Source organism: Nicotiana attenuata, unplaced genomic scaffold, assembly GCF_001879085.1.
Source record: "Nicotiana attenuata strain UT unplaced genomic scaffold, NIATTr2, whole genome shotgun sequence".
Lineage (NCBI taxonomy): Eukaryota > Viridiplantae > Streptophyta > Magnoliopsida > Solanales > Solanaceae > Nicotiana > Nicotiana attenuata.
Genome location: NW_017673767.1, coordinates 68,988 through 96,567, shown reverse-complemented (window position 1 = coordinate 96,567; position 27,580 = coordinate 68,988). Strand labels below are relative to the sequence as shown.

Here is a 27,580-nt window from a genome sequence, read left to right as displayed (position 1 = left end):
CCCTTGTCGTACGTGCCTGTAAGCTCTTCAATATTTGGCACAACTTCCTCGTAAGGAGATTCTGTTATAGGCAAACCACCAATCTTATACAAATCCCAAAGTGATATGGATAGTTCTCCAGCAGAGGTAAGCAATATGTTGGTAACAGGGCACCATGCCTCACAGAAAACCTGCATAATATTCGTATTACGGTCATATGTGAAGAGTGAAGCATATACGGCGTCATAAATTCTTGCACCCTCCCGTGACAAGCAACACCTACTTAAGACGTCTTCTGCCCATTCCCAGTAGCCTGGAACGTAATGAAATTTACCGCCGAACGGCAAATCATTGCCCCAATAAGGTTCCTTGTTACTAATTCGACGCCCCAGGCACGGTAAGGTACTCGCAACATACCAAGCATGATGATTAGTGGTGCAAAGCATCCATGTCTTGGGAGGACGACTATTGTATTCAAGCCTCCAGTCTGCCAAATAAGGTGGGTCCTTCAAAGGTACCCATGAAGCTGCAGCATATTGGCCAATTAGTGACCTATCAACTGGTAACCTTGTCCCCTCCTTGCTTCCCTTATGGTCCGAAATAATAAGGCATTGCGAATTAGAGGAAGAAATTCTTGAGTCTTTGATGTAAACCATGTTTAGACTGCAAAAAGAGAGAATAATGTGTCATATCTCAAAACTAATCCTACCAAGCATGCAAAAGGCAAAATCTTTGGCTTGGACGGTATAATGGTCTTTGCCATAGATAAAGAAAGTCAAGTTTTCAAATAAAGTGAAGTCTTTAGCTTAGACAGTGTAATGCTCTATGCCTCAGATAAAATAAAGTTAAATCTTCAAACAAGATGAAGCCGTTAGCTTAGACGGTGTAATGGTCTTCGCTTTAGACAATAAATCTTTGGCTTAGATGGTGTAATGATCTTTGCCTAAGATAAAGGAAAATCTTTGGCTTAGACACTGTAATGGTCTATGCTTCAGATAAAATGAAGTTAAATCTTCAAACAAGATGAAGTCTTTAGCTTAGACGGTGTAATGTTCTTCGCTTCAGACAAAGTAAAATCTTTGGCTCAAACTGTGTAATGGTTTTCGTCTCAGATAAAGTAAAATCAAATCTTCAGAAAAAATATCTTTGGCTTAGACGGTGTAATGGTCTATGCCATAGATAAAGTAAAGCCAAATCTTCAAACAAAATAGAGCCTTCAGCTTGGACGATTGTCTTCTTGGCTCAAATGGTGTGATGGTCTTCGCCTCAGATAAAGTAAAGTTAAATCTTCAACCAAAAAAAAAATGATCTTTGGCTTAGCGGTATAATGGTCTTCGCCTAAAAAGAAGTGCATGTATATAATTGAAGAAAACATAGAAGATTAATTATGTGCAGAAACAAAAAAAAAAAATTAGTTGTGGGCAGAAGAAGACAAATAAAGGCCAAATAAGTGGTAATTCTTAAATTATCACTTGGATTTACCTTGACGAAGTTAAATTAAGTTCAAAATTCAAAGTGTTATCATAAGATAAAAGTTCTCTGAGTTCTATCTTTTGAATTTTCTTGAATTCATAAGTTGTGACTAAATTCTATCATGAAAAAAAGTGGTAATAAGGTGCAAATATTTGATTATAAGAGAATGCAGCACTAATTGCTCCACAAGCTCAGAGGATGTTGCCACTACTTTTTCGCCATAGCACAACGTGCCTCATACAGAAAACGAGCAAAGGACAAAAGAAAGATTTTTTTATAAATTTGATGAACATCTCAATTATCATATGGTTAGAAGAGAAAATGTGTAAAAGTTATGGTCTTTATTTATCTTTTCCCTAACTTTAAACTTATGGGACAGATATACATTGGATACTGTGGGAACTAAAAGCACAAAAAGGACATAACTTTAAATGTAAGGGAGAAGATAAAAAAGACTAAGAAAAGTTGGCATGTACCTATAGTAGTATTTTAAAACAAAGTGTCTTGAAACAAAGTTTGTGATAGAAAACTCAAGAATGTCTTCACGTATGGGAAAAAGTGAATAATACCAAAACAAAAGACATTGTACTTGATGCTTCACATATGAAAAAGAGAAATTGAATAGTACAAATAAATATCATGTACTATGAGAATGACAGATTAGTTTTATCAGACAGACATGGTGATTGTGACGATGATGAAAAAAGAAACTACGCTAGCGTTGTTTTTGATTATCCATCAGAATATCTTACTTCGATAAGTTGTTCAGTGAAACACGGGCCATTATTAATGTTCATGACATCTATAAAATTTGGAACAAACAAAGGTTCCTATGGACCATGCATTTGGGCGCCCTTCAACTGATGGCAATGATATTGACTTCGACTTATCGATAGGAAATCGTCGTTTATTTGGTGGTTTTCATGGCAGTGAGAATTGCTATGGCGTTGGGAGTATTGGGGTCTATTTGAAGACAGAAAGCAATGATCAAGAAGGATCTTCAAGTAATAAAGCGTCGAAAAGGGCGAAGATCTATTAACTCATCAAATGTCTTTATGATTTAGCTAAATATTGTGTACTTTATGTTAAAATTTTCGGTGCATTCATTTATCAATAAAAAATTACTAGTATTATTTATACAAAGTTTAAACAACCTTCGCAAAACTTTTGGCTACGCAACTGGTTGTTCTTAAGAACAGAGCGAGGAAAAGGACAGTGAAAATGATAGTGAAAGAAGTTAAAGCAGAATCTCTTGATGAGAAAAAGTATTGTTTATTTCTTTGTAATTCATACAGTTTTATGATTGTGTCACGACCCGGATTTTCCGCCTTCGTGAGTCGTCTAGGCAAGCCGACTGCTTGATCAATTTAGCTTTTTTCCATTTTAATCCTTTAGCAATTATGAGCAATAATTTAAAGACAGCGGAATTTATGACAAGCGGAAGAAAAACAATAAAACTACTGAGTATTTCCAATACAACTGTTTAAACAAGACTACCCAGAACTGGAATCACAGCTTCACAGACAGTCTAAGAATACTACAAACAAGGTCTGAATGAAATACAAAAGTCTGTCTATGAATAAATAAGAACAGCAAGAGAAAAGATAGGAGGAGACGCCAAGGCCCGCGGACGTTCTGCAGGACTACCTTGGGCCGCCTGTGTGGGCTGAAGACAGCACCTTCACTGCGGTCCAAATGCTCCGGTATCAGTATCTGCACACAATGCAGAGTGTAGTACCAACACAACCGACCCCTTGTGCTGATAAGTGCCTAACCTAACCTCGGCGAAGTAGTGACGAGGCTAGGACCAAACTACACAGTAAACCGGTGCAGTTAAATCATATACAGTGAAAATAGAAGAAGATAATTACAACTAAAGTTGGCGGGGGAAATATGTTGCGGGGAGTAACAGATAACAACAGGACAACAATAGAGAAATATAAGGAATGCCCTAAATCAATTACCAGACAAGATAAGGAAATAAGAAGAACAGGTACACACGTAATACCTGTCACACCTCCTTTTTCACTACACCCCGGAAGAGGGTATAATAAAGGGAGTTTTTTCAATTAAAGGACAATCAAAACGGAATTTATTATTTAAAGATTCAGAGTCGCCACTTGGGAGATTTATGGTGTCCCAAGTCACCGGTTTAAATCCCGAATCGAGGAAAGGGTTGACTCTGTATTACAGTCCGCGAACCAGAAATCCGGGTAAGGAATTATGTTAATCCGGGAGAAGGTGTTAGGTATTCCCGAGTTCCGTCGTTCTAGCACGGTAGCTTAACTGTTATATTCGGCTTAATTATCTGATTTTAAGAACATTTAGAACCTATGTGCATTTTAACTTTTAACCGCTTTTATTTATTTTTTAAAGAAGATTTAACGTCGTCTAAAATATGTTTTTGGATCACGTCACATGAAATGCACCCGCAATCCGAAACACATTTTATTCAACGTTATAAGGATTTGGATTTGGGTCACATGAAATGCACACCCGAGTTTAGGATATTATTAAATGACGCGCCTAAAGCAACTACGCGTTTTTAGCTTTGCGAGGGCCATGGAAATTTGCTAAATGGCACGCCTCGGTTTCTAAGAATTTAAACAAAATTAATTAAACGAGGGCCATGCAATTGAAATTTTGTTCGGCACGACATATCTCGCCTTCCAATTTTAAAAGGGTATTTAAACTACAAGCTCAGAGGGCCATAGATTATGTCTTATCTAGTATAGCTCACCTCCCAATACTTAAGTAAAGAAGCCTAAAGGAATCCAATTGCTTTTACCCAAAAGATTTTGCCCAGCCCATATACGAAAACACATCATATTAATGGATCAAATGTTGAAAAGGAAATGCAACTAAACAAAACCCCCTTCGAAGAGCTTTTATCTTTTGGCTCCAAGTAAGCCCAATTCATAACTTGGATTTGAAAACATTCAGCATACAAAAGAAATCTAACTCTTCTCATACCATGCGTTGCGGATCCGACCCAATCTCACAATGGCCCATCAATTAAATGGATGAGTTGTTGGGCCCCAAAGACCAGCCCAGCCAAACGGAGGTTCTTTGCAAATGACTTCAAACCTCAAAGCCCAATAGGCATAAAACCTGGAAGGATGCGGCCAAGGGCCTGGACTCGACATAGAGTCCTTAACATCACAGACGGCTCTCTTGCATTTAACAATAATCAACAGCTCTTATAATACTAACATTAATCACTCTGAGATAACAACTAAATTCATGCCTCAACTAATTGTAAAAGTTAACACATGCCATTTATGCTACCAGCTATTTAGTAAATTCAAATTGAGATGAACATGCTCCAAACATTATCAGATTCCCTGAAGCCAATATACAGATTCACTGGGATCTTAATAAATTACCTCAGATCCTCAATCACATGGATTTATTTTAACGAGTGAGCAGAGAAAAATGACAGAGAAAGACACGTATGCAAGCTTTAAATCTAGCTTCATTGAACATTCATATTTGCTAGGGTAAATTCTAAGGCTAACCCCTGTTGATCTTAACACAGTACTATCAATATAACTTCTAAGAGATGCATCCAAAACATAGTGAATCAACAAGTGCCAGGCAAAATTCAATTATAAATATCCTAACATTTTTCAAGTTAACAGCACAGTCCTACTTATACATGCCAAAATAGAATGGAACTTCCAGTTTCAGTTATAATTGAGTGAGGTCTCAGCTTCAAATCAAGCAGATGCTACAAATGGTTATACTTAAGTAATTAAGCTAACATGGACAATAAACCAAAACACAATCAGATGATATGGCTAATAAACAACAAGGGATCAATCCTTTACAATTTCATAACTCGAATTACATGACTCAAACCAAGCTTAGCCCAAAACTTCATTTCTATTTTTCCTCATACACTTCACTTATCTCATGCATAAAACCAAGTCCATAACTTCACTTTGTCATTCAGTGAGTTCTGAAGAAATACCTGGAAGTAAAATGAAACAAAAGAAGTGAGGAATCTGCAACAGAACAACAGCCAGCAGACAACAGCAAAACCAGTTCGACCAATTTGAGTTTGAAAACAATGAGAAAATCAACTTCACTCGAGCAAATACCAAGGCAACCCTCAAAATCAAAATCCCAAACAACCAGTTTCAATCCATTTGAGCTATATTCACCAGAAAAATATTTTCAAGAAGTGAAGAACTTAAGAAATCAATAGAATATTTCAATGGAACAGTGATTTTTGCTTTAGTTTCAGCCCTTTCTTTTCTGTATTTTTCAGCTCCTTTTTTTCTTGCCTTGAAAGGCAAGAATGAGATGCCTTTATAGGCAAGGCCATAGGGCAACCATCAGATTTCAATTCTTTCAATTCTACCCTTTTCTAATTTTTGTTTTTGCTACTTAGTCCCTCATTTAGTGACTTGTTGGTCAAGCTAACCAACTACAAGTCTGAAATTCAAATAAAGACCACTACTAGAAGCTTCCTATTTCTGTTATCAAAGATTCCCTAATCTAGACTATCCAAATTACCCCTTGTTTACCCTGTTCTTACCCTAAAGATCAGCCTGGGTCAAGCGGGTATGGGTTATGAATCCCAAATGGGCTCAATGTTTCAATAAACATGGGCTCAGATTCAAGCCAAACAGGATTCCCTTAGAATGAGGTCTTGATTGACCTCAGAGCCCAAATAGCAAAATGTGAAACCAACCAAATCAAAGCATGTGAAAGGGAGGCACTTAAACAAATTCAAAAAACATAACTTACACTAAATGATCGATTACTAAACACGAACAAGTGGGGCACTAACTAATTATTAAATCAAAATAAACCTAACTAAATTATGAGACTAAAATACTAGCTAATGAACAATCAAACTAAATTATCACATCAAGCTAAACAAAGATGGTGAACACTGAATTTATCAAACAAAACAAAGTTAAGGGGGAAATCTGGAAAGAGTAAACTGAAAAAGAATCAGACGGAATCAAAGTTTTAATTTGGTCAGAAATTTCGTCGACTTCCCATTGATTTATCCGGAGAAAAGAAGAAGAAAAGAAGAAAAATAAAAGAACGGACCAAAGGAAAGAAAGAGACTCACCAACTGTAGAACTTGAAACCGCGATGACTCGAACCTCCGATTTCGTCCTCAAATAACATTATCCGTTTGTTCTTAGCAAGAATAAACAAACAACGTTATCAAAGGACTAAATTCAGTCTAGAACTCAGCAGAAATGAGACAGAAAACCCGCATGCACAGGTCCAGTAGTTGGGCTCATGATACTAGAACCTTAGATTCAAGATTCGAGCAACTTGAGGGGGATTCGAGGAAAGGTCATTAGGGGTTTGGAAAGAGGGAGTTGAGGAGAGTATTTGGTGTTAGTTTGGGGTTAGTTTATGGTGGCGCCGCCACTGGTGGGGTTGAGAATTTGGGGGCGGCTGTCGTTAGGGTTTCAAAGAAACGAAGAGTTACTGACAGACGAGTGAGGGGGTGGGGGGGAGGTTGTTCGGACAGTTAAATACAAAAATCCCATCAGTTCCGGACCGATGGATTAATGAGATCCAACGGTCACGATTAAAAGCAAGCGAAACGGGTCGTTTTGATGAGGGGGAAGACTGGACCGGGTTGGACACGAGTCTGGGCTGGGATTTGGGTGGTTTTGGACGGGTTTAGGGGTTTGGGCTTGGCAATTTTAATTGTTTTTGGCCCAAATATAAAAACCTGATCTCTTTTTTTCAAAATCTTTTCCTTTTTCCCTTTTTTTTATTTTCAAAATTAAATAAAAATCTAAATTAAATCCTAGGACCTAATTAAACTAACTAAACCTAAATGATAATTATCACACTTAATTAAAAATAAATTGAAAGAAAAACCCCCAAAAATCAAAGTTAAATTAAAACGGTGCGCATCAATCTATTTTTTTTTTTTGTGATTTTCCTTTTTTATAAAATAACTAATTACTTAATTAATCCTAAAATGCTAAATTGAATCCTAAATGAAAATGCACATATTTTGTTAGTATTTTCCATTAATTAAAATAAAATAAACATGCACAAACAAATGCAAACAATTAACAGAAAATGCCACAAAAATCCACAAAATTACAAATAATGAATAGAAATTATTTTATTTTGAAATTTTGGGAGTAATTCACATAGGGCAAAAATCACGTGCTCACAGCTGCCCCTCTTTGTTCGGAAACACGAAGAGTTTTCGTGCAAAGATAAAGTGAGCGGATACGAGAGATTTTTGCCCGTTTGAATACTCCGTGGGAAGCATTTTTGAAATATTTGACCGCACCCTGCTTCTGAGGTTGCCTACATATCCTTGGCTAATAAGGAATCAGGTCAGTGTAGTTCAGGAATGTTTGGTAGCTGGGACTACCGTGAAGCTGTGATTTCACTGCTGCTGCTGCTGCTTACTGAACCCCTTATTACACCATGTCAAAAATAAAAAGAAGCTAGACTAAACTATGGTCTATGAATTACAAAACCTATCTATCTCTTCAACTTGATCTTGCAGCTTTTGTTGCCATGCTGACTTGTATTCTCCTAGTGAAATTCCTCTGCTGTCGACTTGAATTGTAATCTGAGACGGTTTCCTTTTCTTCAGGTGGATGCCTGACTGCCAACTTGAACTACACCTTGGGATGCTTTCCTTTTCTCCAGGTGGACGCCTGATTGCTGAACTCGAATTGTACTTTGAGGTGTTGTCCCTTTCTCCTGGTGGGCACTTGACTGCTAAATTTGATTGTATTCCCTTGCTCTCCAGGCAGGCTCCTGACTGCTAAACTTGAATTGTATTTTGAGATGTTGCCCCTTTCTCCAGGTGGGCACCTGATTTCTGAACTTGACATGTATTCCCATGTTCTCCAGACGGGCTCCTGACTGCTGAACTTGAAATGTATTCCCATGTTCTCCAGGCGGGCTCCCGACTGCTGAACTTGAAATGTATTCCCATGTTCTCCAGGCGGGCTCCTGACTGCTGAACTTGAAATGTATTCCCATGTTCTCCAGGCGGGCTCCTGACTGCTGAACTTGAAATGTATTCCCATGTTCTCCAGGCGGGCTCCAGACTGCTGAACTTGAAATGTATTCCCATGTTCTCCAGGCGGGCTCCTGATTACTGAACTTGAAATGTATTCCCATGTTCTCCAGGTGGGCGCCTCATTGCAAAACTTGAATTGTATTCCCTTGTTCTCCAGGTGGGCTCCTGATTACCAAACCTTGAATTGTATTCCCTTGTTCTCCAGGTGGGCGCCTGATTACCAAAACTTGAATTGTATTCCCTTGTTCTCCAGGTGGGCGCCTGATTGCCAAAACTTGAATTGTATTCCCTTGTTCTCCAGGTGGGCTCCTGATTGCCAAAACTTGAATTGTATTCCCTTGTTCTCCAGGTGGGCGCCTGATTACCAAAAACTTGAATTGTATTCCCTTGTTCTCCAGGTGGGCGCCTGATTGCCAAAACTTGAACTATATTCCCTTGTTCTCTAGGTGGGTGCCTGATTACCAAAAACGTGAACTGCATTCCCTTGTTCTCCGGGTGGGTGCCTGATTTTAACAAAAATAGACAAAACAAAGAAGATTTTCTGCCCCAGTTTGGTAGCTGGGCACATATGTGAGTGTTAAACTGATTCATGTTACCCAATATTATTAAGAATTTGAAAGCTAGGTCCCATTATCCAGGGGGGTCCTGACAACTCTTAATTAAACAACAATTTTAAATCTAAGTTATATCTTCTAAAGGTGTTACTTCCGCTAACTTGTTATCTAAGAGGGTCTTAAACTATCCCCTATTATCCAGGAGGGTCCTGAAAATCAAAAGTCAAGTTTTATCTTAAGAGTGACAATTCTTTACAGCTGAATTATATTACCCTACAACAGAACTTACGCTAAATCTTGTTATCTAATGGAAATCTTAAATCTAGGTCCCATTATTCAGGAGGGTCCTGACAACTCTTAGTTAAATCCTATCTTAAACATGCAAAATTTTATGCCAGCTTATATTTCTTCTGCTAAACTATGATATTCATGATTGTCTTGAAATTTACTAAGTCCCATTTTACAGGAGGGTCCTGAGAACTCCTAATTGAATCCCATCTTAACAAGCAAACTTTGAAGCCAACTTATATTCCTTTGGGGTACATTTATGTTAGATTATGCTACTCATGCCTGTTTTAAAATTTAAACTAGGTCCCATTTTCCAGGAGGGCCCTGAAAGTTCACGGTCAAACCTGTTTGGTGCTTGCTTTTCCCCTTACGGAGGGTTTATCCGAAACAAATGAAATTTCCTGCCCCTGTTTCAATCAAAGGGAAATCTTGTCAGTTTAAAATGGTGGTTAGTTGATGGCATTCTTGCTGAGGGTCTCTCCGCTGCCATGCTTTGTTTTGACCTGCTTCCCCGAACTGGCCATGAACCGCTTGACTTTCTGACTGACTTTCAAACCCCATGACCTTTGAAGACCCGAGTGTTCTATACCCATACTGTTGTTTTACACCTCTGACCCCTTTATCTGAACCTTTGCATCTCCCATGATATTACCAAATCATTCCATCGATGAAACTTCCGGTGATTCCTTGTATCCCACTTTGCATCATGCTATCTTTGGTATGTTCTGGCCACACTTTGCTTTGCAATTTTGGAAGCTGGTAGTGAGCTTTGAAATCCTTTCTTATTTGCTTTGAACAAAACTGACATTGAAACATCTTAGAGAAACAAACCCCAAAAGAAATTAAATGCAATGACCTTGAGAGTTAAGGATAAAGAAAATCCAAAACCAGACGACTTGCTAAAAAGGAAAAGGGGAAAGAGACTTATCTGAGTGGAACAGCTGGTACCATTGATCATGACATGCATTTCGGACTAATCGGCCCAATCCGTCCAACCAATCAACTTTCAGTTGCCATACTTTGTTGCCCCAGAATTCCATAACCTGATTTCTTCACCCAAACCCTAACCTTGTCCATCCTACGGTGTCCTGAACGGTTTTCACCCACAGACCTCTCCCATTTGTTCACTTCTCAACTCACTTTCGTCTTAAGGTGCCCGTGAGGGTTTTCACCGATAAGACTCTCTCATTTCGATTTCTCTCAACTCCCGTTACCTTACGGTGCCCGTGAGGGTTTTCACCAATAAGACTCTCTCATTTTTCATTACTTTCCTTCTTGGACCGGAATGTTGCCCCTGATATGAATCACCTCTTCTTGCTCGACTTGGCATTTCTTGAAGACTGATCAGAAAGTCTTTCTTTGGACCGTAATGTGGGCTTTTGGATAGGGTTAGAAAGAAATGGTATTAAAGGCTCAAAACAATTCAAATGGGTTTAAAATTACAACTTTTGGAATCAGATTTCTTACAACAACCGCAACTTCTGCCCCAATTTCTTGCTTGGGGACTTTTGGATCTTTATTTTGATGGAACCGAACCGTGAGGCTGCCTACGTATCCTTAAAAGGAATCAGGTCGAACGTAGTTCATGTCATAGAAATTACTTTGTTGTTGTGATTTTTCCTTTCTTTTTCTTCCATTTTCTCTTCTTTTCTTTTCTTTCTTCCTTTTGCCTTTTCTTTGTTTTGTCATTTTTTCCTTTTCCTTTTTCTCTTCTTTTTTCTTTTTTTTTTCTTCTCTCTCTTTTTTTTCTTTTCTTTTCTCTCTTTTCCTTTACTTATCCTTCACGCTTGTACTTCTGATCCTTGCTACGGATTCCGAAAGAGGGGTATGAAAGAAAATCAATAAGGCTCAAAGGGGGTAACAAAGGATAAACTGTTTAGATAGCAGAACAAAATGCCTTCGTCATTCCAATCTCCAAAACATGTCGAGTACAAACAAATACAAAGCAAATCAAAGAAAATCATACATAATATCTCTTGACCGCATCGGAATTGATGGCCATTTCTACACACTTGCCTTCTATATCTGTTAATATAAAGCACCATTGGACAACACCCTCGTCACGATGAACGACCCCTACCAATTTGGGGCGAACTTGCCTTTGGCCTCAGCTTGATGTGGAAGAATACGTCTCAACACTTGCTGACCCACTTTGAACTTTCGCGGACGCACCTTCTTATTATATGCTCTTGCCATTCTCCGTGGATACAACTGGCCATGACACACTGCTGCCAATCTTTTCTCATCGATCAAACTCAATTGTTCCAAACGGGTCTTGACCCATTGATTATCATCAATTTCGACTTCTGCGACAATCCGAAGGGATGGGATTTCCACTTCTGCGGGTATCACTGCTTCGGTACCATACACCAACAAATAAGGAGTCGCCCCTACTGAAGTACGAACAATAGTACGATATCCCAGCAATGCAAAAGGCAGCTTTTCATGCCACTATCTAGAACCCTCCACCATTTTCCGGAGTATCTTCTTTATATTCTTGTTGGCCGCCTCAACTGCTCCGTTTGCCTTGGGGCGGTAAGGGGAGGAATTACGATGTGTAATCCTGAACTGCTGACATACCTCTTTCATCAGATGACTATTGAGATTAGCCCCATTGTCTGTAATGATCACCTTTGGTATCCCAAACCGACAAATGATATTTGAGTGCACAAAATCGACCACCGCTTTCTTTGTTACAGACTTGAACGTTTTGGCCTCAACCCACTTGGTGAAATAGTCAATGGCCAAGTGTCAAGTGCATGGAGATTTGATTCACTCTCCACCATCGGAATTGCACACAATGTCCGCACCATGGCCTTTCGTTGCGTGGGGCATGGATGTCATTGGCCACCAGAATAAACCTGTGCCCATTTGATGCTACTGGCTCGATTGGCCCAATGACATCCATGCCCCACGCAACGAAAGGCCATGGTGCAGATATTGTGTGCAATTCCGATGGCGGAGAGTGAATCAAATCTCCATGCACTTGACACTAATGACATTTGCGCACAAAACTGATACAATCTCGCTCCATTGTAAGCCAATAATAACCTGCTCGGAGAATCTTCTTTGCTAACACGTACCTACTCATATGCGGTCCACAAACTCCTAAATGTACTTCAGTCATAACAGATGTGGCCTGTCTAGCATCTATGCATCTCAACAACCCAAGATCTGGAGTTCTTTTGTACAATACCCCTCCACTGAAGAAAAATCCACTTGCCAACCGTCGAATTGTTCTCTTTTGATCACCTGTGGCATGTACCGGATACACCCCCATCCTGATATATTCCTTGATATCATGAAACCACGGCTCACCATCAAGTTCCTCTTCCACCACATTATAATAAGCATGCTGATCGCGGACCTCAATCTGCAAAGGGTCCACATAAGCCTTATCTGGATGATGCAACATTGACGCCAAAGTAGCCAAAGCATCAGCAACCTCATTATGAATCCTTGGAATGGGCCTGAACTCTATTGATTGAAACCGTTGACAAAGATCATGCAAACATTATCGGTACGGTATAAGCTTCAAATCCCGCGTTTCCCATTCTCCTTGAAACTGGTGTACCAGAAGGTCCGAGTCACCCGTGACCAAGACTTCCTGGACACACATATCTACAGCTAACCTCAAACTCAAGATACATGCCTCATACTCGGCCATGTTATTAGTACAATAGAAACGAAGCTGAGCCGTGACAGGGTAGTGTTGCCCTGTTTCAGAAATGAGTACCGCTCCTATCCCAACGCCTTTCATATTAGCAGCCCCATCAAGGAAAAGTTTCCATCCTAGCTTCTCAACTTGTTCCAACTCATCAACATGCATTACCTCTTCATCAGGGAAGTATGTCCTCAAAGGTTCATATTCTTTATCTACTGGGTTCTCAGCCAAATGGTCAGCCAACGCTTGTGCTTTCATCGCAGTCTGGGTCACATAGACAATGTCAAATTCTGTGAGCAAGATCTGCCACTTTGCGAGCCTTCCTGTAGGCATAGGCTTCTGAAAGATATACTTCAACGGATCCAACCGAGAGATGAGTTAAGTAGTATAATATGACAAGTAATCTTTCAACTTCTGTGCTACCCAAATCAGGGCGCAACACGTCCTCTCAAGCTGAATATACTTAACCTTGTAAGATGTGAACTTCTTTCTAAGATAATATATGGCCTGCTCTTTCCTGCCGGTGATGTCATGCTGACCCAACACACAACCAAACGAATGTCCAAAACTGTCAAATACAGAATCAAAGGCCTCCCTGGTTCTGGCGGGACCAATACCGGTAGGTTTGACAAATACCCCTTTATCTTATCAAAAGCCTCTTGACACTCGTCTGTCCACTTGACCGCAGCATCCTTCTTTAACAGCTTGAAGATAGGCTCGCACGTTGTCGTAAGCTGAGCAATGAACCTGCTGATGTAATTCAGCCTCCCTAACAAACTCATTGCCTCGGTCTTGTTCCTTGGAGGTGGCAATTCTCGAATAGCTTTGATTTTTGATGGGTCCAACTCAATACCTCGACGGCTGAGTATGAATCCCAATAATTTTCCAGATGGAACACTGAAAGTGCACTTTGCAGGATTGTGCTTAAGATTGTACCTGCGAAGCCTTTGGAAGAACTTTCTCAGATCCTTGACGTGGTCAGACTGCCTCCTGGACTTTACATTTACATCATCCACATAGACCTCGATCTCCCTGTGTATCATGTCGTGGAATATGGTTGTCATTTCCCTCATGTAGGTTGCCCCAGCATTTTTCAAACCGAAAGGCATGACCTGATAGCAGTACGTTCCCCATGGCGTGATGGATGCCATCTTTTCTGCTTCTTCCTCATCCATTAAGATCTGGTGATAGCCCGCATAACAATCCACAAAAGAACCAATCTCATGTTTGGCACAATTATCAATCAATATATGGATGTTTGGCAGTGGGAAGTTGTCCTTTGGACTCGCCTTGTTGAGATCACGGTAATCAACTCACAGCCTAGTCTTTCCATCCTTTTTTGGCACAGGCACAACGTTGGCTAACCAGGTGGGATACCGCGTGACCCGAATGACTTTTGCATCAAACTGCTTGGTGACCTCTTCTTTGATCTTTACACTTATATCAGTTTTAAATTTCCTCATTTTCTGCTTGACGGGAGGGAATGCCGGGTCAGTGAGCAATTTGTGGACCACTAAATCAGTGCTTAGACCCGGCATGTCGTCATATGACCATGCAAAAATATCTTTGTATACAAACAATGCTTTGATTATCTCCTCCCTGAGTTGTGGTTCAAGATGGACACTTATTTTAGTTTCCCGGACATTATCTTGATCCCCTAGATTGATTGCTTCTGTATCATTCAAGTTAGGCTTGGGTTTTTCTTCAAAATGGCTTAATTCTTTGCTAATTTCTTCAAAGGCCTCATCATCATCATATTCCAGTTCATCATCACACTCAATTTCTTGTATTATTATTTCAGAATTTGATTGGCTTTTAAGACTGGGCCGAAGATTCCTCATGCATGTCATGTCATTGAAACCAGCATAAAAAGAACTGTACAAGGAAGAAAAGAAAAATAAAATTATCAGGAATGAAGAAGACGGAAATTGCATTTCATTGAAATTAAAGATAACAAGGTTTAATACATCCAAAAGGACGGAACATAGAATCTGAATTACAACCCTGGAATAATCCAGACAACTAAAAGAAAATCAAAGCCCACTACCAAAACTCTCTCCGAGTAGGAAGAGGAGTAGCTTCCCAATTGTTGATCTTTGCACTGGGCCCCACAAATTGCACATCCGCCTTGCTCGAACCCTCTCCGGCTTCTACCATATTCACATCGTCGAACAAATTTTCAAGCAACTCCTTATCAGGACCAACCACAGAACCGGGCATTGTTGTTACTAGGCGCTTCTTGGTACCAGGCCTGACAAAGGATCGCGAGAGACGTCGGACAGGCTTTGGAAGAACCCATGCCCTCTGTTTCAACTTTCTGGCTCGCCTTATGTCTGCAGCTGTAGGCTTGAACCCCAAACCAAAAGTATCTAAGTTCTTGGGGAGAGACACCAGCTGTACGATACCTTGCAGAGACGCACCCAAACCCTTTCCAGGTACAAAACCATTCTTTAACATTTTGGAGGCTACCATGACTGATGCGGCTGTTACTTTAGGAACCGGAATGCTTTTCCCCTCTGGGATCTTCTCAACTGATACTGTGTCAAAGACCTGATAGACCCACGGACCCTTATCGTCTTCAACTTTGATGAAAAGTACAATGGCATCACTCAGGGCACACAGATTATCCTCGTCGTGCACCACAACTTCCTGTTTGTCCCATTCAAATTTAACCATCTGGTGCAGGGTAGATGACACTTCTTTGGCGGCATGAATCCAGGGTCGTCCTAGCAGAAGATTGTAAGAAACCGCCACATCCAGCACCTGAAATTCCATAGTAAATTCAACTGGCCCTATTGTCAGCTCCAGCACTATGTCCCCGACTGAATCTTTCCCTCCGCCGTAGGACCCCCGAACACAAATACTATTCTTGTGAATTCTTTCATTGTCCACTTTCAATTTTTCCAAGGTGGAGAGAGGGCAAATATTTGCGCTGGACCCATTATCAATTAGTACCCGGGTAACCACGGAATCTTCGTACTTCACCGTAAGATAAAGGGCCCTATTATGCTCAGTACCCTCCACGGGCAACTCATCATCGGAAAAAGTAACTTTGTTTACCTCAAATATCTTGTTTGCTATCTTTTCCAAGTGGTTTACTGACATCTTGTCGGGAACATGGTCCTCATTTAAGATTTTCATCAGCGCTCGACGGTGCTCATCTGAATGGATTAGCAATGAGAGCAATGAGATCTGAGCAGGCATTTTCCTCAACTGCTCTACAATAGAATAGTCCTGCACTTTCATTTTCCTCAAGAACTCTTCCGCTTCCTCTTCATTCACAGCTTTCTTTACCAATACCGGGTTGTCCTTGGGGATCCTTGCTTTTCTTAACTCTTCGGGGGCAAAGCATCTCCTCGAACGAGTCAAACCATGGGCTTCACAAACTTCTTCTCTAACTTCTTTCCCTTTATACGTCACTGCCACTCGTTTATAATTCCAAGGAACAGCCTTGCTGTTGACTATTGGCAGCTGAGTTACCGATTTTATAATGACAGGCTCTATGCGAGCACCCTCCACGACTACAACAGGCGTATTTGTTATCCCTGGTACCACCACTTTAACTTTCTCTGGTTTCACTGCAACAATACTCGACGACCCCTTCTCGACTACCACAGATGGTTTATTGTCTGTCCCTTTCAACTGGATCACTGGTTTTCCACTGGTTGACTTTTCACTTGGCTTGACTTCACTGGAACGAATCATCATTACTATCTGTGAGGGTTTCTTAGGCTCTCCCCCTTTGTGTATCACCTCGATCATATTGGTCTCATGATTGGCCGGCAACGGATTCTGATTGATTTTAGGTGCCTCTGGGCCTTGGACCTCGATCCGATTGGTATCGATGAGCTCTTGAATAGCTGTTTTCAACTTCCAGCATTTCTCTGTGTCATGCCCCGGAGCTCCTGAACAATATTCACAACTCACCGAGTGGTCAAGGTTTCTCGGAGGGGGATTTGGCAACTTAGGCTCGATCGGATTCAGCATACCCAACTGTCTCAACCAGTGGAATAGACTAGTATATGATTCTCCCAATGGGGTAAAAGTCTTTGGCTTCTGCACCCTCTCATTCTTGAAGGTTTGATTTGATCGGAAACCTGCTCCAGGGGGATTTCTGTAGGCTCTTGGGGGTGGATAGGTATTTTGTGGAGCTGGGTAGGTGTTCTGTGGGTTGGCGCATGCCATTGTGCGTGGGCCGGAGGTTGAGTGTATGTCTGAGCATGATGGACAGAGAAGTGGGGATCTGGCGGTGGGTAGTAGTGTTGTGGTGGGCTATATGGAGTGTGGGGGTAAGGTTGGTGGTGGGGTCGAGGTTGGTTATACTAAGGTGATGGGCCCCCTGACCAAGTTCTTGACTCAATTGTTGCAACGTCCTCTTTCTTCTTCTTTCCCAATACACCCCCAGTGCCGTTTTGGATGGCCTGGGTGGTCGCCTTGATTGCTGAATAACTCATGATTTTGTTAGATTTGAGTCCTTCCTCTACCATGCTTCCCATTTTTACCCTTCGTCAAAGGATTTCCCTACCGCTGACACCAAGTGACCAAAATAAGTGGGCTCTAAGGCCTGCAAGAAATAATTATTTCACTCTCTTTTATTGGAGGGTCAACCCTCGCTGCTTGCTCTCTAAAACGGAAGCCATATTCTCTGAAACTCTCCCCAGGCTTTTTCTCAATTTTCGTCAATGACAGACGGTCTGGGACAATTTCGAGATTATACTGAAAATGGCAGGCGAATGCTTGGGCTAGGTCGTCCCATGTGTACCACCGACCATGATCTTGTCGTGTGTACCATTCCAAAGCTGAGCCACTTAAACTTTGACTGAAATACGCCATCAGTAATTCATCTCTCCCGCCTGCTCCTCTCATCTTGCTACAAAAACCTCTCAGGTGTGCCACTGGATCACCATGCCCGTCGTATAAATCAAACTTGGGCATCTTAAACCCTGCTGGTAGTTGAACATCTGGGAACAGACACAGATCTTTATATGCCACGCTTACTTGACCGCCTAGCCCCTGCATATTCCTAAGTGATTGTTCCAAGCTCTTGACTTTCCTAATCATCTCCTCCTGCTCGGGATTCTTAGGTGGCTTCTCAGTTTCTGCCTAGAGATCAAAATGAAGAATGTAAGAACATGGTTCCGGCGCTTTGAAGGTAGGTTCTGAGGGATAATAATGGTTGTCATGAGTCTGGAACAGAGGCTCACTGGAAGATCGGTGTAATGCAGTAGGTGGAGGTGCCACAAAAATAGGAGTGATTGGTGGAGGAGGGTATGGGACTTGTTTTGGTGGTGGAGCTGGTGGTGTTTGGGAGGTAGTGCCATAGCATTGTTGGTAGGTGGGAAAGGATGGGGATGAATTCACAGTAGGAGGATCCTGAGGTTGAGCCAATGGTGGGATATAAGCAGGGTTGGCGGGATAAACCGGTGGTGGATGCCCCTTTGCCCAGGCCTGGTACATTTTAGCCATTTGCTGCTTCAGCTTATACATCTCTTCTTTTATCGCATTAACATCCAATTCTTTCACCTCTTTTGACAGGTCGACAATACTCGCCTCTAGTTCTTGGTTGGCCATGTTCAACTTTTCTTTTGACCGGGTGTTGTATGAATGAGTTGCCAGAATGCCAATCAACTAACCACCTGCCTGGACTCAATACATCAACAACAACTTTGTTAGTGATTAGGGTTTTAACAGATTGGTAACCGCACATTTTGGGGCATGAGTACACCTAAGTAGTTAACCGTTTCTATTATGCCTTTGGTCGGTTGCGTGCATCATCCCGGCTTCCCTTATTTCCATTTGTTTCTTTTTCCTTTCTTTTCCTTCGTTTCTTTTTTCATTCCTGCCTTTGCTTTCTCTTTGTTTTTATCCTCTCATTCCTCCCTCTTGTTTTGCCGTTGTTTCCTTCTCTCGGTTTCTTATTTTCTCTCTTTTTCTTTGCTTTTTCTCTCTTGTTTTTCCTCTTTTTCCTTCTTTTCTTCTTTTTTTTCATTTGGTTACAGTCGAATCCTATGGAGATTGCCTACGTATCATGACCCCGCATGAATCAAACCAAGCGTAGTTCTTGGGGGATATAAATGAAAAATAAATAACAAAAATATTTTGGGATTTTCAATTTTCATAAAACAAATACTTTATTACAATGACTCGAAAAACTCAAGACACAAAAGCAACTAATAGACTCTAAAAAGATGAAAATACAGACTCAAAGAACTAACAGACTCGAACTTAACTGACAGACTTCAAAAGCATAAAAGTACAGACTCAACAATCACGAATACATTAATGCTTCAAAAACTCCTGGGGCCCGCGGGGCATCATTCGGCCTCGCCACGGGCCTATCTGCAAGATCCCCTTGGAGCCTTTCCAATCACTTATTATTTGCCGGACAAATGTCATCACTGCTGCGAAGAAAGTGGTGCGGGTCATATCCTCACATGCTTGGCACTTCATAACAATATGATCGGCAATGGCCCTGACCCTCTCTCTGATCCTGCCCTTTTCCTAAAGCAATCGCCCTATCTGCTGACTCCGGGCTTCTAACACTTGAGAGTCGTGAAGGTGTTGATTTTGCAAGTGTTGTATTTCTTCCTCCATCTGAGCCATCAAATCATAACAGTGTTCCCTATCAGCTTTGAAGTCCTTAGCCTGCATAGCTGCCTTATTCTCAAGAGTAGTTACTTTTCTCCTCAGGCTGGTGATTGTCCCGCCATAGTTCCTTTTCATTTGCTGCACAAACTGTGCCCGCTCTTCTGCCTTCTTTGCCCATTGTGCCCGGATTTTTTCTAGACTGGCCTCAGACTTTTCCAGGTCCACTTGACACTCGAGGGCTTTCGTTTTCAGACCGCTTATAAGTTTTTCATCCGCCCGGCTTCTTTCCGAATTTCTAGCAGCTATTTTCATCTTCCGGATCTGAGTTTTGAGCGCTTCATTTTCCTGAGTTAGTTTTTTATTTTCCCCCTCGTCTGCGGAGGCTTGCAGACCATTTTCAAACTAAAGCTCCATGACTAGCCTTTCCAACTTGCTTATAGTAGCCCTGTACTCGTTTTCTTTGGTCACCCAGTCCCATTGCACCTGTGCTCCGTCGATGAACTGTTGGACATGGGGTCTTTTTGCGGGCCTTTCGGGTTCAGGATGAACTCGGGATCTTTTACCATACCAAGCAGTGTAACTAGGCTCCACCTCGCCTCTAGATAGATCTCGTACTTAAGTTCTAGGCTCTAAGAATCTGCACTGATGCCAAATCCGACGCACTTTTTCCTCTGGAAAGGAAGCTTTTGGCTCTAACTCAATGATCTGCCGACTCAAATCTTCATCATGTGGGATGGGCTGGTATCGGCCTAACTGACGTAGGACTCTGTACGGAGCATAAGGCTGGATACTCCGAAGACCCATTAATAGCAGAAAACACTCCCCAGCCGACATATAGATTACTTCACCTATCGAGAGCCAACCGAACGTCCATTCGATTTTGTCTGCAGTCAAGGATCTCAAGTGAGCATGCCATGCTTTTGTACCCTCCGGGAACCTATAACCCTCTACCCGCTTTTCATGTTTTTCAATGCACTCGCGGCCAGTCATTCCACAATTCAAGTATCCGGGACGGTGGCAAAGATGTTCCTCCATCCATAGTTGTAACAGCATATTGCACCCTACAAAGAACTTTTCTCCTTCTCGGCAAAGGGTCAGGGATCGGTAAATTTCTGCCAAGATCAACGACACTATGGTCCCATTTGCCTTTTTCATCATAAAGTCAGTTATCCCCACGAGTCCCAGCTCTATATTCCCATCTTTTCTGGGGCAGACAAAAATACCCAGGAACGCCGTTATAAAAGCTAACCCTCTCCGAGCTTCCCACTTGTCTTGATTTCCTGCGTGAGTAAGACCAGTATCTGGCGTCTCAAAACCACGGGGATTCCTGTAATGTCGGTACAAAAAGTAGAAGGTACAGAATCCATTGGCCAAATTCCCGTATCTGACGTCCCGAGTAATGCTTAACAAGTCCAAAAATTTGTGAGGGGTTACTGTTCTGGGTGCCACCGGGTATCGAGTTTTGAGATTCCCCTCGGAACCGGCGTATCCTGCTATCTCTTCCAGTGTAGGAGTTAGCTCGAAATCAGCAAAGTGTAATACATTATGTGTCGGGTCCCAAAATGGTATCAAGGCCTCAATTATGTCCTTTCTCGGTTTAACCTTCAAGAACCCAATAAGACCACCCAACGCTTTTGTCACAACTTTCCTGCTGCCGTCCCCCAAATTATGCCACCACATATGTAGCTCCAAAGGGATCTCTTCACGGACTGAGAAAGGTTCATTTTGATTTGTGCTCATCCTGCACATTTATTAAGGTGATTTTAATTAAAACAAAAACTACGACTCATTTTGACTCCAGAAAGATGACCATCTTTTTCAAAATTTTCACAAAAGTATCCGGTTTTGCCAATACGGCCTTTCAGCACTTCGAAAACAAAGATTTTAAGGTTGTGTCGGCTAACCGGCCAAAAACCATGAAAAATGACTAAAGGCGGTTGTTCTTGCAAAAACAGCCTTCCGGCGCCCTTTTGAGGGACATTCGGCTATTCTTGACAAGAATGGCATCACCTTAATTATTTATAGTAAAAATAATTTTTTGTTCTTTTTGGGCTATATTTACCAAAAGGGAAGTTGGACCCGATGGGGGTTGCCTACGTATCTCACACCCTGTGAGAATCAAACTGGCATAGTTCGGGCAGATAAAACAAAACCAACTATTTTTGAAAACGAACTTTTTTTTTCAATTTCATTTTTCCCAAAAATTCGGCAGAGTTTCAGTACCATTTGGACATTGGTTGTTTTCAAAACAGGTGATTGACTCACTTAACCCTCACACTGCAATTCTCCTTTCCTAACTTTCTTCCATTATTCAAAAGTCGGTCAGCATGCAAATCCAAAACAAATAAATGCACAAGTAGCAAGTAATATGCATCAGGATAGTCTTTTTTATTTTTGGTACACCTGTCCTAGACAGACCTAACCCCTGTGTTTAGTCTCCAAAGTCAAATGCACGTGATGCAACAAATCGCTCCTACTAGCGATCCGGCATGGGGCTGAGTTATTCTAGGTTTAAAATCTGGGTTTATTGTTCAAGACCTGGCTTACCCGAGCGGACAACTCGAGCCGAGGGGGGGCAGCGTACCGGGAATACAGAAGCTTCGCCAGCTTTGCAACTTATCCGAACCTCGTTCTAAAATTTGGTATATGACTCTAATAGAAAAGAAGTCACAAGAAGTGCACACTCCTTCATGATTTAGAAGACTCGGAGAGAAGAATGGTTTCGTAGCACTTTATATACAGTTCATGAAATATCAAAGCGGTAAAAGCAGCACTTAGCACATTAGGCCCAAACATGTAACAAAATCAGATAAAGCCAAATATAACAATTTATCTAAGCTCGAATTCTGAACCCTGAACCAAAAGTTTTGGGTTCTTTTCCCCAGCAGAGTAGCCAGAGCTGTCACACCTCCTTTTTCACTACACCCCGGAAGAGGGTATAATAAAGGGAGTTTTTCCAATTAAAAGACAATCGAAACGGGATTTATTATTTAAAGATTCAGAGTCGCCACTTGGGAGATTTATGGTGTCCCAAGTCACCGGTTTAAATCCCGAATCGAGGAAGGGTTGACTCTGTATTACAGTCCGCGAACCAGAAATCCGGGTAAGGAATTTTGTTAACCCGGGAGAAGGTGTTAGGCATTCCCGAGTTCCGTGGTTCTAGCACGGTCGCTTAACTATTCTATTCGGCTTAATTATCTGATTTTAAGAACATTTTGAACCTATGTGCATTTTAACTTTTAACCGCTTTTATTCATTTTTTTAAAGAAGATTTAACGTCGTCTAAAATATGTTTTTGGATCACGTCACATGAAATGCACCCGCAATCCGAAACACATTTTATTCAACGTTATAAGGATTTGGATTTGGGTCACATGAAATGCACACCCGAGTTTAGGAAAGTAATACTATTAAATGACGCGCCTAAAGCAGCTACGCGTTTTTAGCTTTGCGTGGGCCATGGAAATTTGCTAAATGGCACGCCTCGGTTTCTAAGAATTTAAACAAAATAAATTAAGCGAGGGCCATGCAATTGAAATTTTGTTCGGCACGACACATCTCGCCTTCCAATATTAAAAGGGTATTTAAACTACAAGCTCGGAGGGCCATAGACTATGTCTTATCTAGTATAGCTCACTCCCAATACTTAAGTAAAGAAGCCTAAAGGAATCCAATTGCTTTTACCCAAAAGATTTTTCCCAGCCCATTTACGAAAACACATCATATTAATGGATCAAATGTTGAAAAGGAAATGCAACTAAACAAAAACCCCTTCGAAAAGTGCCTTTCAGCTTTTGGCTCCAAGTAAGCCAATTCATAACTTGGATTTGAAAACATTTAGCATACAAAAGTAATCTAACTCTTCTCATACCATGCGTTGCGGATCCGACCCAAACTCACAATGGCCCATTAATTAAACAGATGAGTGGCTGGGCCCTAAAGACCAGCCCAGTCAAACGGATGGTCTTTGCAAATGACTTCAAACCTCAAAGCCCAATAGGCATAAAGCCTGGAAGGACGCGGCCAAGGGCCTGGACTCGACATCGAGTCATTAACATCACAGACGGCTCTCTTGCATTTAACAATAATCAACAGCCCTTATAATACTAACATTAATCACTCTGAGATAACAACTAAATTCATGCCTCAACTAATTGTAAAAGTTAACACATGCCATTTATGCTACCAGCTATTTAGTAAATTCAAATTGAGATGAACCCCTGAAGCCAATGTACAGATTCACTGGGATCTTAATAAATTACCTCAGATCCTCAATCACATGGATTTATTTTAACGAGTGAGCAGAGAAAAATGACAGAGAAAGACACGTATGCAAGCTATGAATCTAGCTTCATTGAACATTCATATTTGCTAGGGTAAATTCTAAGGCTAACCCCTGTTGATCTTAACACAGTACAATCAATATAACTTCTAAGAGATGCATCCAAAACATACTGAATCAACAAGTGCCAGGCAAAATCCAATTATAAATATCCTAACATTTTACAAGTTAACAGCACAATCCTACTTATACAGGCCAAAATAGAATGGAACTTCCAGTTTCAGTTATAGTTGAGTGAGGTCTCAGCTTCAAATCAAGCAGATGCTACAAATGGTTATACTTAAGTATTAAGCTAGCATGGACAATAAACCAAAACACAATAAGATGATATGGCTAATAAACAACAAGGGATCAACCATTTACAATTTCATAACTCGAATTACATGACTCAAACCAAGCTTAGCCCAAAACTTCATTTCTATTTTTCCTCATACACTTCACTTATCTCATGCATAAAACCAAGTCCATAACTTCACTTTGTCATTTAGTGAGTTCTGAAGAAATACCTGGAAGTAAAATGAAACAAAAGAAGTGAGGAATCTGCAACAGAACGGCAGCTAGCAGACAACAGCAAAACCAGTTCGACCAATTTGAGTTTGAAAACAATGAGAAAATCAACTTCACTCGAGCAAATACCAAGGCAACCCTCAAAATCAAAACCCCAAACAACCAGTTTCAATCCATTTGAGCTATATTCAGCAGAAAAACCTTTTCAAGAAGTGAAGAACTTAAGAAATCACTAGAATATTTCAATGGAATAGTGATTTTTGCTTTAGTTTCAGCCCTTTCTTTTCTGTATTTTTCAGCTCCTTTTTTTCTTGCCTTGAAAGGCAAGAATGAGATGCCTTTATAGGCAAGGCCATAGGGGAACCATCAGATTTCAATTCTTTCAATTCTACCCTTTTCTAAATTTTTTTTTTTTTGCTACTTAGTCCCTCATTTAGTGACTTGTTGGTCAAGCTAACCAACTACAAGTCTGAAATTCAAATAAAGACCCCTACTAGAAGCTTCCTATTTCTGTTATCAAAGATTCCCTAATCTAGACTACCCAAATTACCCCTTGTTTACCATGTTCTTACCCTAATGACCAGCCTAGGTCAAGGGGGTATGGGTTATGAATCCCAAATGGGCTCAATGTTTTAATAAACATGGGCTCAGATTCAAGCCAAACGGGATTCCCTTAGAATGAGGTCTTCATTGACCTAAGAGCCCAAATAGCAAAATGTGAAACCAACCAAATCAAAGCATGTGAAAGGGAGGCACTTAAACAAATTCAGAAAACTTAACTTACACTAAATGATCGATTACTAAACACAAACAAGCGGGGCACTAACTAATTATTAAATCAGAATAAACCTAACTAAATGATGAGACTAAAATACTGGCTAATAAACAATTAAACTAAATTGTCACATCAAGCTAAACAAAGATGGTGAACACTGAATTTATCAAACAAAACAAAGTTAAGGGGGAAATTTGGAAAGAGTAAACTGAAAAAGAATCAGACGGAATCAAAGTTTTAATTTGGTCAGAAATTTCGTCGACTTCCACACTGACAGACGAGTGAGGAGGTGGGGGGGGAGGTTGTTCGGACAGTTAAATACAAAAATCCCATCAGTTCCGGACCGATGGATTAATGAGATCCAACGGTCACGATTAAAAGCAAGCGAAACGGGTCGTTTTGATGAGGGGGAAGACTGGACCGGGTTGGACACGAGTCTGGGCTGGGATTTGGGTGGTTTTGGACGGGTTTAGGGGTTTGGGCTTGGCAATTTTAATTGTTTTTGGCCCAAATATAAAAACCTGATCTCTTTTTCAAAATCTTTTCCTTTTTACCTTTTTTTATTTTCAAAATTAAATAAAAATCTAAATTAAATCCTAGGACCTAATTAAACTAATTAAACCTAAATGATAATTATCACACTTAATTAAAAACAAATTGAAAGAAAAACCCCAAAAATCAAAGTTAAAATTAAAACGGTGCACATCAAACTATTTTTTTGTGATTTTCCCTTTTTATAAAATAACTAATTACTTAGTTAATCCTAAAATGTTAAATTGAATCCTAAATGAAAATGCACATATTTTTTTAGTATTTTCCATTAATTAAAATAAAATAAACATGCACAAACAAATGCAAACAATTAACAGAAAATGCCACGAAAATCCACAAAATTGCAAATAATGAAAAGAAATTATTTTATTTTGAAATTGTGGGAGTAATTCACATAGGGCAAAAATCACGTGCTCACAATACCGTTGCAGGCGTGCAACCCGATCCCATTTCATATGATACCGTTGCAGGCGTGCAACCCGCTCCCATTTCATATATTACCTTTGCAGGCGTGCAACCCCCTCCCATTTCATATATTACCGTTGCAGGCGTGAAACCCGCTCCCATTTCATATATTACCGTTGCAGGCGTGCAACCCGCTCCCATTTCATATATTACCGTTGCAGGNCAACTCATTCGGAGGGATTTTTGGGTCGTGACAGTATGTATTTATTTTATATGGTACCACAGGACCATGATAGTAAGTTATATAAAATGTGTTAAGTGAGTAGTATTTTAAGTAAGTTGAGATAATTCTTAATTAATAATTAGGTTTACTTAATGATTTTGGTAGTAAGATTAACTAGGAAATTAAAGTCTTTGGGATAAAGATTAACGTGACAGCCTTACCTTATGGGAATAGTGACTCTTAAAGTCATTATGTTATGTGGCAAACTTAGAGATGTGATATTAGGCAAAGTCTTTAAGAACGTGAGTTATTCCATTTAATAAAGAAGAGTCCACTGTTTGCCTAGCTAATGTGTGTATTCTTCTTTTCCTCATCTTCACTAAAGTCTTGGTTCATAGACGAGTGAGGAGGTGGGGGGGGAGGTTGTTCGGACAGTTAAATACAAAAATCCCATCAGTTCCGGACCGATGGATTAATGAGATCCAACGGTCACGATTAAAAGCAAGCGAAACGGGTCGTTTTGATGAGGGGGAAGACTGGACCGGGTTGGACACGAGTCTGGGCTGGGATTTGGGTGGTTTTGGACGGGTTTAGGGGTTTGGGCTTGGCAATTTTAATTGTTTTTGGCCCAAATATAAAAACCTGATCTCTTTTTCAAAATCTTTTCCTTTTTACCTTTTTTTATTTTCAAAATTAAATAAAAATCTAAATTAAATCCTAGGACCTAATTAAACTAATTAAACCTAAATGATAATTATCACACTTAATTAAAAACAAATTGAAAGAAAAACCCCAAAAATCAAAGTTAAAATTAAAACGGTGCACATCAAACTATTTTTTTGTGATTTTCCCTTTTTATAAAATAACTAATTACTTAGTTAATCCTAAAATGTTAAATTGAATCCTAAATGAAAATGCACATATTTTTTTAGTATTTTCCATTAATTAAAATAAAATAAACATGCACAAACAAATGCAAACAATTAACAGAAAATGCCACGAAAATCCACAAAATTGCAAATAATGAAAAGAAATTATTTTATTTTGAAATTGTGGGAGTAATTCACATAGGGCAAAAATCACGTGCTCACAATACCGTTGCAGGCGTGCAACCCGATCCCATTTCATATGATACCGTTGCAGGCGTGCAACCCGCTCCCATTTCATATATTACCTTTGCAGGCGTGCAACCCC

At 40.4% G+C, this 27,580-nt stretch overlaps 1 protein-coding gene across 1 annotated transcript; it reads right to left on the bottom strand.

The window, feature by feature from the left end:
* Nucleotides 1-15,037: 15,037 nt before the first annotated feature.
* Nucleotides 15,038-19,894, bottom strand: LOC109217219. Its single transcript, XM_019381446.1, has 4 exons — nt 19,522-19,894; nt 17,993-18,093; nt 15,400-16,987; nt 15,038-15,333 (listed from the first exon to the last, which is right to left on the bottom strand). Exons 1-4 carry the CDS (start codon nt 19,892-19,894, stop codon nt 15,038-15,040), a joined length of 2,358 nt encoding a protein of 785 aa, XP_019236991.1.
* Nucleotides 19,895-27,580: the final 7,686 nt, after the last annotated feature.